This window comes from Oncorhynchus nerka, linkage group LG10, assembly GCF_034236695.1.
Source record: "Oncorhynchus nerka isolate Pitt River linkage group LG10, Oner_Uvic_2.0, whole genome shotgun sequence".
In the NCBI taxonomy this organism is placed as follows: Eukaryota; Metazoa; Chordata; class Actinopteri; order Salmoniformes; family Salmonidae; genus Oncorhynchus; species Oncorhynchus nerka.
The window spans coordinates 67992537-68010417 of NC_088405.1; the positions used below are offsets into that span (position 1 = coordinate 67992537).

The 17881-nt window shown below is 43.0% G+C and overlaps 1 protein-coding gene across 10 annotated transcripts in view; it reads right to left on the reverse strand.

Annotated features, from left to right (window-relative positions):
• LOC115135902 (autism susceptibility gene 2 protein-like) overlaps positions 1–17881 on the reverse strand; it is a 483838-nt gene that overhangs the window by 390742 nt on the left and 75215 nt on the right. For all 10 annotated transcript variants that reach the window (XM_029671086.2, XM_065023704.1, XM_029671085.2 and 7 more), the window contains exon 2: positions 523–798. In XM_029671086.2, the coding sequence (XP_029526946.1) occupies positions 523–798 (276 nt within the window). The remainder of the gene's footprint in view (positions 1–522; positions 799–17881) is intronic.

A 17881-nucleotide genomic window follows, 5' to 3' on the forward strand; every position in this document is an offset into this window, starting at 1 on the left:
AGAGAATCCATTTGGGTTTATCCTAATTCAGTTGGAATGGAATGTAACATTGTATAATTTTTTTACAAACCTGCTATCGAGGTGTTTACAGCCTGCAACAGATTCTGCAGTACTGTAGCGTAGTATCCTCTATCTGTTTGAAATCAGGGCTATCTAGATGTAAATCACTCTCCAATCAAAAACCCCATCATTCAATCCCTTCTTCATCCTTATCAAACACATAGTATGACTGATAATTCCACCGGCTCTCATGACCAAAGTGAAAGACAGAAGACTGAACACACACTCAAACAGTTCCTCTTCTACATTCAAGATGATAAAACTAAACGGGTGTTTCCATCCACCATTGCAGTGTGCAGACAAAACCCAATATGCCAACCTGAGAGCCCAAACGCTAGCCTGGTCTCAACTCCGCAATACCAGATCTGGGACCAGGCTACCAAAAATGCTGCTTGAGAAGAGGTGGAACTGAGTGGAGAGGAGATAGTGTAGTGTGTAACAAGTAATAAACAGTGTACTGACTGGCCTGTGTTTCTTCTGCAGGCTGTTCTTGTTCTTCTTCTTGCCGTTGGTTTGAGGAGCCAGGCGTGGGTTGTTGTTCTCCTGGTCAGAATGCTGGTGATGGTTGCTATGGTTGTTGTGGTGGTTGTTAAGGGGGTTGTTGTGGGCTTTGCGGGAGTCCAGGCTGAATCCGTTAGGGACCCTGGGGGGCTTCTTCTTGTGCAGGGGGCCCGCCTGGTTCTCCTTATGGTTCTCCTGGTTCTCCCTGCACTCCTGGGGCTTCATGGACAGGTCCTTCTGGAGAGGAACAGGAGAGAGGTCAATTTTAGAATAAGGCTGTAACGTAACAAAATGTGGAAAAAGTAAAGGGGTCTGAATTCTTTCCGAAGGCACAGTATATTCTGTAAAGAAAGAGGAGAGAAGAGGGGAGGTAAACACTCCGTTACACTAAAACAAAGTAGTTCAGGGTCAAGTCATTCAAGCGACAGAGAGCGGAGAATAGACAGACAGCTAGGTCTTTATTTGACCATTTGAAAAATACAACTACAGCCACAAAAGTACAGTGCAGCGGAGAAGGGGAGAGATGACAACTATACTGAAACAAATAAAGTATTTATTATTATCTTGTCGCTGGAGCGTACCAAAAGCAATTACATTCATTTAAATACATAATCCTGACAAAATAAGCCTCCTACACCTGATAAAGAGAGCTCATTACGATGATCATGAAAGCTAGGCTTAAAAATAGATAACAAATGCACATTTACAAATGCCAGTTAGGAAGTAGCTATTGTATCTGTGTTCTCCATTGAGCAGTACTAAGAGAGACTGTTCTTCTCCCCTACAGAGGCCCACTGTGGGTCATTAAGCACTAACGACGCATTACACTTAAACATATTGTCACAGGAGAGTCTCATAGGCTAAGGATAGGAGAGTACCACACTGCCCGTCTGTGATTAACCACATATCTATTAGATCACGGCTGAGGATTAGGACACTCACACACACAGCAAATTGGCCAGTGTTACCTAGTGTTTATTTTTCCGTGTAACATTTATATTGCTGATTCAGGAGCAAAATTACATCTGTAAGTGTTAAATTAACACTCGTTGGTGTAAAATAACTCCAGTGCTGGTGTTAATAACCAGGGTTGAACCAAAACCATGCCCATCATTATCATATTTCCCAGCATGCTCTATTGCAGGTTGATTTTTAGAATTCTTAGTTTCAATATCTATGTTTTTACATTGATTGATTAATTAATCTTATACTACTCAAAATATAAATAACATACATTTTTCTAAACTAATCCAATCTATTACTTGGACTTACTCCACCCATTACTGAAATGGTTATTCCAGTCTAGATGCTTTAGTTAGTCTCATATCTTAGACTTCCCAACCCTGTCATTCTGAATTCAAGTTGCGGGTGAATAAAATTCCAAATGTTAGATATCCCCACTCTGTCTGGATTCCATTAGGAATTACACATCACTTTGCAAACCAGCATAATGTGACTTGTAGGCCTAATGTGGCCTGTAAACGCTGAGTTTTAGGCCACTGTATTAAGGTAAAACTAGGCCCTCAAAATAAGGCCTTATGAAAGATTGTATTGTCTTAAAGAATTTAATTTGAATGAAAAACATAATCACTTAGCATCTTCCTTGGTGATGGCCATGAGACTGGAAATGAATGAATGCAACAACCATGTCTCTGTCACTAACAAATACAGTCATTGAAGTTCACCCTGTCAGTTCAGGTCAGTTCAGAGGAGTGGGTAAAGTCAGTTCAGGTCAGTTCAGAGGAGGGGGGGTTAAGTCAGTTCAGGTCAGTTCAGAGGGGGGGTTTAAGTCAGTTCAGGTCAGTTCAGAGGAGGGGGTAAAGTCAGTTCAGTTCAGAGGAGGGGGTTTAAGTCAGTTCAGGTCAGTTCAGAGGAGGGGGTAAAGTCAGTTCAGGTCAGTTCAGAGGAGGGGGTTAAGTCAGTTCAGGTCAGTTCAGAGGAGGGGGGTTTAAGTCAGTTCAGGTCAGTTCAGAGGAGGGGGTAAAGTCAGTTCAGAGGAGGGGGTAAAGTCAGTTCAGAGGAGGGGGTAAAGTCAGTTCAGAGGAGGGGGTAAAGTCAGTTCAGAGGAGGGGGTAAAGTCAGTTCAGTGTTCCTCCATAACCATAAGGCAATTTGGTCCTCAAAAATCTCTAGCCTTAATACAACGTAATTGCATATATTGAAAAAGGAACATCTGTCTACAGACCTTAATGTAACATGAATTAACTCATATCTGGGATGAGATCGGAAACGAAGCCAACCAGTCCCTCTAATGATAAGACACAATTAGAGAATCCATTTGAGTTTCTCCTAATTCAGTTGGAAAGGAATGTAAAATCATATTTTCCAACAAGATTGGGTTATACAGTTTGACTGGGGGATCAATATAACAACTAATCTGCCACAAAGAGGCTGTGTAGTGTACTGTACTGGAGCCATCCAAGCTAAACTTATGGAACAAATCAATTATATTATCTGTAAGGGGACTCATTTAGTTCCAGGCTTGTAGTAGCAGCAGGAGAAGCCACTCGTAATATGGTCCAATAAAGAGTGAGTGGGGCAGCTATGATGACACTTCAGTGTGGCGATCCAGTCGCAGAGCCAACAGACAGACATTATAAACTGTCAACTAAAGTGACAGAGTTCCAGAATGGGTAGGTTGATGAGGATAATGGGTTTGGTGGGAGTGTTGGCTCTGATTCACTGAACCATTACCTTTACAACAAAGACTCATTTTCCTCACAGAAAAACAAACAAATGCTGCATGCATCAACTAATCGTGTTCTCCTTTGTCTTCCACTCTCATCCAACACAAATAACGCAACAAGACATACATTGTCATTGTTAGTGTGATGTGTGTTTCTAAGCCTCTTACTATAATCTGTTGTATTTTTTTTTAAAGACTATCAGTTGTGCATGTTCTTTTAAAGATGGAATCCGCAGCCTCCCGTGTGGCGCAGCGGTCCAAGACACTCCATCACAGTGCTAGAGGCATCACTACAGACCCGGGTTTGATCCAAGGCTGGGTCACAGCCGGCCGCGACCGGGATGTCCCATGAGGGGGCACACAATTGGCCCAGCGTAGTCCGGGTTAGGGGAAGGTTTGGCTGGCCGGGATCTCCTTATCCCATCGTGCTCTTGCGACTCCTTGTGCCAGACGGGCACAGTGCACGCTGACTTTGGTCGCCAGCTGTACGGTGTTTCCTCTGACAGAATGGTGCGGCTGGCTTCCGGGTTAAGCGAGCAGTGTATCAAGAAGCAGTGCGGCTTGACCGGGTTGTGTTTTGGAGGACGCATGGCTCTCGACCTTCGCCTCTCCCGAGTCCGTACCGAAGTTGCAGCAATGGAAAAAGACTAACTACTAATTGGATATCACAAAATTGGGGATAAAAAAGGTTAAAAATTACAGTAAAATAGGGATTTCGCTGTAAGGGAGACAGTGCCACTGTCCGCTCCACAACCGTTGTTATTATTTTGTTGATGAAGCGGAGGTGAGGAGCACTGCCCAACGCAGGATATAGTCTGCTGTTCTCTCATGGATGCAATGTCAGAGGGGGAAAAGCTGTGTTTGGTGTCTGCGGTAACTTCTTTGTTGTTGTATCTTAAAACGTGGCAGTTTCACCATTAAGAATTCCAGCTTTAACAAAGGCAGGACAAATTCCAGGATCCAGATCATATGCCAGGTTTAAGAACATATCATATGTCTAAAATACAGCACAAATCCGTTTTCATGCTCAGACTTCACGTGTTTCACTCCTGTGAAGGGTTGAGATACATGTGAAATAGAAAAGACTATACATTGCCAGTTGAGGATTGGAAATGTTTGGGAGAAAAATTAAAAGCAAATGGTTGCCTAGCCTAATGCTTGAGTCTGGAGTAAAACAGTATTAGGAGGGAAAACACGTCTTCCTAGCTGTCAAACTAGCTGTTAACTTCAAACAAATTCTGTTGAACAAGTCTCCCAGTATACAATTGTGAATGTGGATTTGTAGTGCTTTTTCCTCCTGCTGTAAAATAGGACCATTCGCGGTCTTCAAACTCCCTGTCATAAATGAGCCAAGGTGCAGCGCGCATGTAATTCCACATCTTTTAATCCAAGTGAAACCTTCACAAAAACAGGTAAACAGAGAACCGACCGTGCCGCAACCTTGACTCACAGAACATAAATAATTACACACAACATAGGTGGGGAAAAAGGCTGCCTAAGTATGATTCACAATCAGAGACAACGATAGACAGCTGACAACTCGGCCAAAAACAAAGAAATAGAAAACATAGAATGCCCACCCAAATCACACCCTGACCGAACCAAATAGAGAAATAAAACGGCTCTCTAAGGTCAGGGTGTGACACCCATTGCTGATAGTAAAGACGGAATTATAAACTTCCAATCACCTTTAAACTTGTGTTAACTTCAGTATCTCCATATACTGTAAATCACACATTTTGCCCTGACCTTCTCTCCACTCCTCAACTTAAAAACATATCTCTCTCTCTGGAACAAAACCAAGCACGTGTTTGATTATATCTGTTCTGTTCTTCTGACTGCGACTCCCCTTGGAAAACCATCAAACAGAATCAGAGGTTTCAGAAGGCTCAACTTGACAGAACACAATGAAGTAGTTAAACCCGCCAGGCAGAAAAGGCAGTTTGTCTGGGGCCAAGCAATAGTATAAGTGTGCTGCGTGTTCATTGGTGAGTGTGTGAGTGTGTGTGTGTGTGTGATCACCCAGACACAGTGGAGGCCTACTTAACTAATCAAGCTCCACTCAGATCTGTGCTGGGAGCAGGTTCAGATATCATTGCACCATACACCAACCCACAACGCTAAACACAGAGAAGCTGTCCAGATAGCACTGAATCATACAGCATCCACCACGTGAAACACAGAGAAGCTGTCCAGATAGCACTGAACCATACAGCATCCACCACGTGAAACACATAGAAGCTGTCCAGATAGCACTGAACCATACAGCATCCACCACGTGAAACACAGAGAAGCTGTCCAGATAGCACTGAATCATACAGCATCCACCACGTGAAACACAGAGAAGCTGTCCAGATATCACTGAACCATACAGCATCCACCACGTGAAACACAGAGAAGCTGTCCAGATAGCACTGAATCATACAGCATCCACCACGTGAAACACAGAGAAGCTGTCCAGATATCACTGAACCATACAGCATCCACCACGTGAAACACAGAGAAGCTGTCCAGATAGCACTGAACCATACAGGAACCACCACGTGAAACACAGAGAAGCTGTCCAGATAGCACTGAACCATACAGCATCCACCACGTGAAACACAGAGAAGCTGTCCAGATATCACTGAACCATACAGCATCCACCACGTGAAACACAGAGAAGCTGTCCAGATATCACTGAACCATACAGCATCCACCACGTGAAACACAGAGAAGCTGTCCAGATATCACTGAATCATACAGCATCCACCACGTGAAACACAGAGAAGCTGTCCAGATATCACTGAACCATACAGGATCCACCACGTGAAACACAGAGAAGCTGTCCAGATAGCACTGAACCATACAGGATCCACCACGTGAAACACAGAGAAGCTGTCCAGATAGCACTGAACCATACAGGATCCACCACGTGAAACACAGAGAAGCTGTCCAGATAGCACTGAACCATACAGGATCCACCACGTGAAACACAGAGAAGCTGTCCAGATATCACTGAATCATACAGCATCCACCACGTGAAACACAGAGAAGCTGTCCAGATATCACTGAATCATACAGCATCCACCACGTGAAACACAGAGAAGCTGTCCAGATAGCACTGAACCATACAGCATCCACCACGTGAAACACAGAGAAGCTGTCCAGATAGCACTGAACCATACAGGATCCACCACGTGAAACACAGAGAAGCTGTCCAGATATCACTGAATCATACAGCATCCACCACGTGAAACACAGAGAAGCTGTCCAGATAGCACTGAATCATACAGCATCCACCACGTGAAACACAGAGAAGCTGTCCAGATAGCACTGAACCATACAGGAACCACCACGTGAAACACAGAGAAGCTGTCCAGATATCACTGAATCATACAGCATCCACCACGTGAAACACAGAGAAGCTGTCCAGATAGCACTGAACCATACAGGATCCACCACGTGAAACACAGAGAAGCTGTCCAGATAGCACTGAACCATACAGGAACCACCACGTGAAACACAGAGAAGCTGTCCAGATAGCACTGAACCATACAGCATCCACCACGTGAAACACAGAGAAGCTGTCCAGATATCACTGAACCATACAGGATCCACCACGTGAAACACAGAGAAGCTGTCCAGATAGCACTGAATCATACAGCATCCACCACGTGAAACACAGAGAAGCTGTCCAGATAGCACTGAACCATACAGGATCCACCACGTGAAACACAGAGAAGCTGTCCAGATAGCACTGAATCATACAGCATCCACCACATGAAACACAGAGAAGCTGTCCAGATAGCACTGAACCATACAGCATCCACCACGTGAAACACAGAGAAGCTGTCCAGATATCACTGAATCATACAGGATCCACCACGTGAAACACAGAGAAGCTGTCCAGATAGCACTGAATCATACAGCATCCACCACGTGAAACACAGAGAAGCTGTCCAGATATCACTGAACCATACAGCATCCACCACGTGAAACACAGAGAAGCTGTCCAGATAGCACTGAACCATACAGCATCCACCACATGAAACACAGAGAAGTTGTCCAGATATCACTGAATCATACAGGATCCACCACGTGAAACACAGAGAAGCTGTCCAGATAGCACTGAACCATACAGCATCCACCACATGAAACACAGAGAAGCTGTCCAGATATCACTGAAACATACAGCATCCACCACGCTAAACAACAGTGAGTGTGAGTGATCCTAGAAATAGAATAAATTCATAATGGAAAATGATGCGGCACATGACAAAAGCAGAAGATGACTACTGTATAATAATATATGTTAATTCGGCAAAAGCAGAAGATGACTACTGTAGAAGAATTGATGTTGATTAGGCTTAAAAAGTAGAATCCCTTATGAGCAATGCTACTTGCGATGCAATATTATTTTGAGTTCAATTAATTTGGATTGTTCAACATATTGTTATTCACCCTTCATGGAAAGGCCTCGACTAAATCAGCAGACATGTCTATAATAACAGTACTATGAATAAAAGTCAACCAAATACACCAGCTATTTCACCTCACAGTATCCATCTCTCTGTTGCCTAGAGAGTGAGAGAGGGTAAAGAAACTTTCCATCCCAGCCGTGGTGAATCAGGAGGAGAAGAAAGTAAGTGGGCACTTCATGGCTATGCTCTGCCTTTACCAACTGCATGACTCAAATACACTGAACAAAAATATAAACACATGTTTCCCATATTTCATGAGCAGAAATAAAAATTCCCAGAAATGTTCCATATGCACAAAAAGCTTATTTCTCAGACATGTTGTACACAAATGTGTTTACATCCCTGTTAGTAAACATAATCCATCCACCTGACAGGTGTGGCATACTAAGAAGCTTATTAAATAGCATGATCACTACACAGGTGCACCTTGTGCTGGGGACAATAAAATGCCACTAAAAATATGCAGCTTTGCCACACAATACAATTCTACAGATGTCTCAAGTTTTGAGGAAGCGTGCAATTGGCATGCTGACTACAGAATGTCCACCATAGCTGTTGCCAGATAATTGAATGTTAATTTCTCTACCATAAGCCACCTCCAATGTCGTTTTAGAGAATTTGGCAGTACGTCCAACCTGCCTCACAACTGTAGACCACATGTAACCACTCCAGCCCAGGACCTCCACATCCGACTTCTTCACCTGCTGGATCGTCTGAGACTAGCCACCTGGACAGCGGGTTTGCCAAACCGGAGAATTTCTGCACAAACTGTCAGAAACCGTCTCAGGGAAGCTCATCTGCGTCCTCGTCATCCTCACCAGGGTCTTGACCTGACTGCAGTTCAGCGTCGTAACCGACTTCAGTGGGCAAATGTTCACCTTCGATGGCCACTGGCATGCTGTAAAAGTGTGCTCTTCACCGATGAATCCCTGTTTCAACTGTACCAGACAGATGGCCGATAGCGTGTATGGCATTGTGTGGTTGAGAGGTTTGTAAATAGAGGACCCATTAAGCATGTTTGGAATGCTCTGGATCGACCTGTACGACAACGTGTTCCAGTTCCCGCCAGTATCCATCAACTTCACACAGCCATTGAAGAGGAGTGGGACAACATTCCACAGTCCACAATCAACAGCCTGATCATCTCAATGTGAAGGAGATGTGTCGCGCTGCATGACGCAAATGGTGGTCACAGGAGATACGGACTGGTTTTCTGATCCAATCCCCTGCCTTTTTTTAGGTATCTGTAACCAACAGTCTTGTGAAATCCATAGTTTAGGGCCTTATTCATTTATTTCATTTGACTGATTTCCTTTTATGAACTGTAACTCAGTAAAAATGTTGAAATTGTTGCATGTTGCGTTTATATTTTAGTTCAGTGTGTATTTACCAGTCAAGGCTGCTAGAAGACATTGAAAGCTGCTCTTCTATGGCCTATATTACGCAAGGAATTCAATGGCCTAAAGTAAGCAATACTACAACTGCTGTTCAGCAATGTGTCTGGAGACAAGCAGACTAACAGCTCCGTTCTGTCTAATGTATGAGTGGTATAGCAGCGAGGGCGTCACAGAGGCAGAAATAAAAGGGGGTGATCATTTCTACAAAGAACACATCATTGGCCGTTTGAAAAGGTTAGGAGAATGCTGAATAACCATGGCTCATGATTCATACCCAGGGACACGAGACAAACTGCAATGAAGCTGCCACTCACAGATGTATGTGGATAGAGAGAGGGAGAGAGCGAGATCAGAGAAGATCAACTGAGACCAGCTCTAAGTATCTCATAATGTTCTAATAGCTTTGGAACCATTCTGTTGCTCAGGGCTCCAGGGTAGAAAGAACCGCTGGCAATACCACTGTCTCACATTAAAATCAAATCAGGGAGGTGCAGTTGCCGTACCAGGCTGTGATACAGCCCGACAGGATGCTCTCGATTGTGCATCTGTAAAAGTTTGTCAGGGTTTTGAGTGACAAGCCAAATTTCTTCAGCCTCCTGAGGTTGAAGAGGCGCTGTTGCGCCTTCTTCACCACACTGCCTGTGTGAGTGGACCATTTCAGTTTGTCTGTGATGTGTACGCCATTGTAAAGGTCTCTCTGGTATCAGCAGTGGCTCAAAACAAACCCCCTCTTCCTCTCTGCTAGTGAATGCTTTCAAGTGCAGATAAGACAACGTCTCGAGTGTATACAAAGGCAAGGGTGTCTGAAGCCTCTACAGCCAGTGAGGCGAGGTGAGCAGTGAATTACTCCGCAACAGACAACACCATCTACAATGTGTTTATCCGCACACCTTTGTCTCTATCTCCTGTGTTGATATGATAGCACATCCAGACCAATATTGGGCCTAGCAGCAGACTTCAAAAAATCCATAGCCAGCACACCAGTCTGGACAATCTGCTGGCATGTGCCTCATACAACAGAGACAAACACTTTTTTTCTCTCTCCCTCTCTCTCTATTCAGACAAACAGCACAACAAAAATGTTAACTAAACTTGACAAGAGGATATCTGCTGATCTGATTTCCTGATTGTGTTGGTTGTTCAACAACAGCAGACCCTTGGTGAGTTCATTTCACACACAGGACCCTAACAGGCTGGGGACCGGAGATGGTTAGCCTCGATCTGAAAGAAGAACAGAAGAAGAAGAGATTCCATTTGTTTCTCTCTTCTTGTATTATTCCTTCACTCTGCTTGGTCCCGAGAGCAGCACAACCAGTCCCCCTCTCTAAAAGTACAGCAGCGCAGCGCTGTGTCATGGCTGTCTCTGCTCAACAGATCATATCAAAGAATTACAACGCCTGCTGTCTGCTGCATCAGAGACTCGGGGAGAGGCTCAGGAGAATCATCATAACATGCATGCACTGCTTAGCAATATGATGACACCCTCTGGCAACATAATGTAACAGACTAGGAAGATGTCTAACTGGAACAATTCCCATTAAGCTATAAAACTACCTTTCTAGCTCAATGCATAACCAACCGATCCAGATCTATGTGTGTAACGTATTAGGTTAGGCATTATAACTACAGTATAGTACAGTAACCACACACAGTGCAGAGAAACATTACCAAGCCCTGACAGCACAGCACCCTAATGAGAGGCAAACATATTCGGCATCAGTCATACAAGCACACAAAATTTACCCTCATGAAATAAACATGAGGAGTGGAGCACTGAGTGTGTGTGTGTCACATTGAACAGATAGAGCCTGTCAGGCTGGTTATTCTGATGGTAATGATCATGTACTGGCCTTCTAAAAGGCAATACGGTGTATTCATTTAGAAGGCTGCATTTACACAAGCAGCCCAATTCTGATCTTTTTTTCCCCTCTAATTCACCTTCTGACCAATCAAATCAGATCTTTTTCAGAGCTGATTGGTCAAAAGATCAATTAGTGAAACAAATATCTGAATTGGGCTGCCTGTGTGAACAGCCCATGTAGCGTAGATTGTAAAGATCATAAATAGTAAATAGTCAGAAAGACAATCATCTTGTACTGAAATCTATCAAATTGTGGCAGACATAGTAGTGTGGATTTTCTCTTTGAATCCCTAACCCTCTTCAGATGAACTAATTCCTCCTTATTTGATGACAGATGCGAAAGGAAATGAAGCGTTTGCTTGAACAGGCAGAGAGAAAGAGATTGGACATTCATACATATCTATTCAATGCAGTGGATCACATTATTACTCATTTGGACCTATTCATTTACTACTATTAGATGATAATTTAGGGGAGGAAACTATGCAAATGTCACGTTCTGACCTTTATTTCCTTTGTTTTGTCATTATTTAGTATGGTCAGGGCGTGAGTTGGGTGGGCAGTCTATGTTTGTTTTTCTATGTTTTGGGGTATTTCTATGTTTCGGCCTAGTATGGTTCTCAAATAGAGGCAGGTGTCATTAGTTGTCTCTGATTGAGAATCATACTTAGGTAGCCTGGGTTTCACTGTGTGTTTGTGGGTGATTGTTCCTGTCTCTGTGTTTGCACCAGATAGGACTGTTTTTGGTTTTCCACATTTATTGTTTTGTTAGTTATTTCATGTCTAGTTCCTTTATTAAAGAACATGAATAACCACCACGCTGCATTTTGGTCCGCTTCTCCTTCACCACAGGAAAACCCTTACAGCAAAACAAACAAACCCTTGGCAAGAACACATAATAAAACTGTAGGCTAAAACTGTAGGCTAAAACTGTAGGCTATAACTGTAGGCTATAACTGTAGGCTAAAACTGTAGGCTAAAACTGTAGGCTATAACTGTAGGCTAAAACTGTAGGCTAAAACTGTAGGCTAAAACTGTAGGCTAAAACTGTAGGCTATAACTGTAGGCTAAAACTGTAGGCTATAACTGTAGGCTAAAACTGTAGGCTATAACTGTAGGCTAAAACTGTAGGCTAAAACTGTAGGCTATAACTGTAGGCTATAACTGTAGGCTATAACTGGCAGCAGCATAATCAGACATTATACATATTTTAGACATTCACTGCCTTACATGATATAGTCATTTAGCCGAGCAGACCATGAACATATTGCTGTATCTCAAAATGTTCCAAATGCACAAAGAAAGTGAACAGAGGAGGAGGATTACTGGGATAATGGCAATACAGACAATGAATAATGGGGAAAGAGAAGAGAGAAAGAGTACTCCGATGAGGTGTGGTTTCAGAGTAAAGCTGAGAGTTTCTCTCTTTATGCTCTTTCCTCTCCCCTTCTCTTCTCTCTCAACCATCTCCTCCATTATTCAGACCACCATAGGGAGATACTAGGGAGAAGGGACTAATCCTGCATACGTACTGTATAGGTCACTGATGTTCTGTACTGTAACTGTTACCATTAATTAAGGTGCTCAATAACTCACACACTCCTCTCCTCCTCAGATTTAAGTGTGTATCCTTTAGTGCTCTTAAACAAGTTGTTTGCGCACTGCGGTGATGCCAGGAACAACAATGGTAGTACAACAACAGCTCTCTCTTGGGATCTCGAGAGGTAATGCTTGATTTAACAAGACCTTTTTTTGTGATTCTCAGCAGAAAATGCTCCCTGGAAAATGCTCTCTGTGAGAGGACAGAGGGAGTAGAGGGAGGAATAGTGAATAACAGTGGGCAATGTTGAAAGCTGAGTTTTTAGCGCTGATGACAGCTGAGTTTCTCTCTCCTCTCCTGCAAAACCAAACTGTTGTCTGTCAGGCTAGGGAAGCAGCAGATTATCTAGTGACAGTGACAAACTGACATGCTGCCTTTGATTTGCACATGCACAGTTTGGTGCGAGACAACCGTTAGACGCGATGATGTGTTCCTATGCATGAGCTTAGCTAGCCAACATCGCCATCACATCACCTACAAACATCATCAGGGATTTCGATTGGAGAAGCAGTCTGACAATGTCAATACTGTACTGTTTTAGCTAGAATCAAGCTTATTTGTCTTGAGATGAACTGACTAGCCAGGGAATGCAGGCTAGATACTTTGTTCGCACCTGGAAGTGTATGTGGGAAAAAACTTGGGAAACCTTTCAACGTGAAATGTAGGCCTGGAAATAGGTGGGTGCTTACAATAACTAAGTACATGTTTGAACTCAGTGTGTCCTCCATAATACCCATTCCTCCCTCCTCCACCCATCCCTCCAGTTACGTGATGTTTCTAATGGGATAGCATGGCTTCAGTGAAACAGGCAAGGTTGCTTAGCAACTGGGTACAGCAAGCACACTTAGACTGCACTGATGCTCACTCAAACCTCTATAACCTGTCTCACTCAAACCTCTATAACCTGTCTCACTCAAACCTCTATAACCTGTCTCACTCAAACCTCTATAACCTGTCTCACTCAAACCTCCATAACCTGTCTCACTCAAACCTCCATAACCTGTCTCACTCAACCTTCCATAACCTGTCTCACTCACCTCTCCATAACCTGTCTCACTCAACCTTCCATAACTTGTCTCACTCATCTCTCCATAAGTTGTCTCACTCAACCCTCCATGACCTGTCTCACTGCACTGATGCTCACTCAAACCTCTATAACCTGTCTCACTCAAACCTCTATAACCTGTCTCACTCAAACCTCCATAACCTGTCTCACTCAAACCTCCATAACCTGTCTCAATCATATCTCCATAACCTGTCTCACTCAACCTTCCATAAGTTGTCTCACTCATCTTTCCATAAGTTGTCTCACTCAACCCTCCATGACCTGTCTCACTCAATCCTCTATAACCTGTCTCACTCAAACATCTATAACCTGTCTCACTCAAACATCTACAACCTGTCTCACTCAACCCTCCCTAACCGGTCTCACTCAACTCTCCATAACCTGTCTCACTCAACCTTACATAACATGTCTCACTCATCTCTCCATAACCTGTCTCACTCAACCTTCCATAACCTGTCTCACTCATCTCTCCATAACCTGTCTCACTCAAACCTCCATAACCTGTCTCACTCATCTCTCCATAACCTGTCTCACTCATCCCTCCATGACCTGTCTCACTCATCTCTCCATAACCTGTCTCACACAACCTTCCATAACCTGTCTCACTCATCTCTCCATAACCTGTCTCACTCATCTCTCCATAACCTGTCTCACTCAAACCTCCATAACCTGTCTCACTCAACCCTCCATAACCTGTCTCACTCAAACCTCTATAACCTGTCTCACTCAAACCTCTATAACCTGTCTCACTCAACCCTCCCTAACCTGTCTCACTCATCTCTCCATAACCTGTCTCACTCAACCTTCCATAACCTGTCTCACTCATCTCTCCATAACCTGTCTCACTCAACCTTCCCTAACCTGTCTCACTCATCTCTCCATAACCTGTCTCACTCAAACCTCCATAACATGTCTCACTCATCTCTCCATAACCTGTCTCACCCAACCTTCCATAACCCGTCTCACTCATCTCTCCATAACCTGTCTCACTCAAACCTCCATAACCTGTCTCACTCAACCCTCCATAACCTGTCTCACTCAAACCTCTATAACCTGTCTCACTCAAACCTCTATAACCTGTCTCACTCAACCCTCCCTAACCTGTCTCACTCATCTCTCCATAACCTGTCTCACTCAACCTTCCATAACCTGTCTCACTCATCTCTCCATAACCTGTCTCACTCAACCTTCCCTAACCTGTCTCACTCATCTCTCCATAACCTGTCTCACTCAAACCTCCATAACATGTCTCACTCATCTCTCCATAACCTGTCTCACCCAACCTTCCATAACCCGTCTCACTCATCTCTCCATAACCTGTCTCTCACTAACCTGTCTCACTCAAAACCTCCATAACCTGTCTCTCAAACTCCAACCCTCCATAACCTGTCTCACTCAAACCTCTATAACCTGTCTCACTCAACCCTCCCTAACCTGTCTCACTCATCTCTCCATAACCTGTCTCACTCAACCTTCCATAACCTGTCTCACTCATCTCTCCATAACTTGTCTCACTCAACCTTCCCTAACCTGTCTCACTCATCTCTCCATAACCTGTCTCACTCAAACCTCCATAACATGTCTCACTCATCTCTCCATGACCTGTCTCACTAAACCCTTCATGACCTGTCTCACTCATCTCTCCATAACCTGTCTCACTCAAACCTCTATAACCTGCCTATCTCAAACCTCCATTACCTGTCTCACTCAAGCCTCTATAACCTGTCTCACTCAATCCTCTATAACCTGTCTCACTCGAGCCTCTATAACCTGCCTATCTCAAACCTCCATAACCTGTCTCACACAATCCTCTATAATCTGTCTCACTCAATCCTCTATAACCTGTCTCACTCGAGCCTCTATAACCTGTCTCACTCGAGCCTCTATAACCTGCCTATCTCAAACCTCCATAACCTGTCTCACACAATCCTCTATAACCTGTCTCACTCAATCCTCTATAACCTGTCTCATTCGAGCCTCTATAACCTGTCTCACTCGAGCCTCTATAACCTGCCTGTCTCACACAATCCTCTATAACCTGTCTCACTCAATCTTCTATAACCTTTCTCACTCAATCTTCCATAACCTGTCTGAGTACTTGCTGCTCTCTCAATCAATCAATACATGACAAATCTGAACATTTTGTTTAAGAGAAACTAAACTTAGCTTTCTTAATACAGCACAGTGCAAACCAACTCTGACATAATTATGCTGTATCAACCATTTAAATCTGGTTAGACAAAGGAATCAAGTCTCACTCAAATCTGTTTGATTACAATGATAAAAGAGGAACTGTTGGGACATGTGCTGCTGCATTCTCCCAAGTCATGACAAAACACTGAAATTGAAGTTGGTAGATAACCCAAAAAATGAAATAATAATAAAGTTCACACCAATGACAAGAATTCAGTCCAACATTCATTTCAAACATTCACAATACTCAGCTGGATACAAAAAATCAACTAAATCAACACTGTTCTTTGAGGTTAAGTGCACTTACAATAAGCTACAATATCACAATTCACAATATCACAATAGTGCACTAAGGACAGGACATTATAACATACCCAATAATGAGTTAATGCCATTGCACAAACATGTGTTCGGTTAATGTTCAGTTAAATCAATAGGTTAGCGCATGCTGTTCTCTGTGAGAGGCGAGACAAGATCTATTTCCTCCTCCTAATGCAAAACTCTATAAGCCGAGGCTTCATTCCTGCTCTCCAGCGACCTGCCACCTGCACTATTTATAGGTTGTACACATTAAAGCTAACAGTGGAACGTGAACTCACAGGCCTCAGCCCAGGCATGGCCTTGCCATGCTTAATAGAAACAGAGTGAAAGCCAGGCGAAAGCGGGCGCCAGGGCAGTAGTAATGGGCATTCTGGCTCTTTTCAGTGAGCCGGTTCTTGTGGCTCCCAAACGGCTCTTTAAAAAAAACATGTTTTGTATTTTTACAAGTCAAACAGTTTGCAATAGTTGTTTGCGATAGACTATGATTGGTGTTAAAACAATTCTTATTAAATTAAATCATACCACAATGTATTTAAAAATGCATTGGTTTTTTTATGAAAAAGAATGGTATTAAACATTTGCATTTAAAGTATAACTTTTTGATGTATATAAACAAAGTGCATATAAATCTAACCATTCAAAACAAATACAATCTGAACAGAATAATAGAATATTGCACCATATCAAAGAAAAATAAATAACAATTTGCAAAACTGCAGCATCCCACAAATAGAAATAAATGTAAAAAAGAAGGATGGCTACTGATGGGATATTTTACGCTCTGTAACCAGGTTTCCATCCAACGTTTTTATGCGAGTAAAGAACATGTTGGATAAAACTCTTCATGACAGGCCTGATGGAAACAGCAACTTTGTCAGCACGCTTTCCAATAGTCGACAACACACAATACGCTAGATAAGGTAAACATGGAGTAAACATGGAGTCACTCGATGTTGTGTAGTCCTCCCACTACAACTCGGGGAAGCAGGCAGTTTACTACAGATGACATAAATTATGATGAACTTCACAAGATGATGAAAGTGCGCGGCGATGAGCTTGATGCTCCTTTCCAATAACTATTGAGGGTTTTATTCTGGTGATACGCTGATCTCGCTCTTTTGTCCATAATAATCTCATTACGCAGGTAGCCTACCTGCACTGTAACTGCAAGTTGTTGGCTAAAGCACAACATACCAAAACCAGGAGGCACATTCGCTATATAACGCAACATTTGTTGTGACAAAACCATCAGTAGAGTTGAAAATGTGATGGAAACTCATTTAACTTGTATACTTTATTCGGTACATGAGAATTTAACCGCAATAGTTATTTTTATGTACACTACATCATCACGCACAGCACTTTATCTGCAAAAAGTACATTTGATGGAAACACATCGCAGATGGGAAAATGCACATATAGTTTTAATGCAGATTTTTGAATATTCTCATGAAAATCTGTCGCCAATTGGATTGAAACCTAGCGTGTGGTCCTGGGAGCAATAACAGCCTGGAGAGAGGAATCATTCAACAGGCATTCTAGACTAGAGAAACTCTGTGCGTTAAGTTACTACTTCGTCCTTGGCAATAGTGATTTAGACAAAGCCCTGATGTAGAGAAGGACATAGGTGAGGAAATGATGGTGTAGCTAAACCAGATCGTTTTATAATCATACAAACTACGTTGGTTTCTATAAGTTGATCTGGGGTCACAGGCCCTGTCCTTACCATCTTA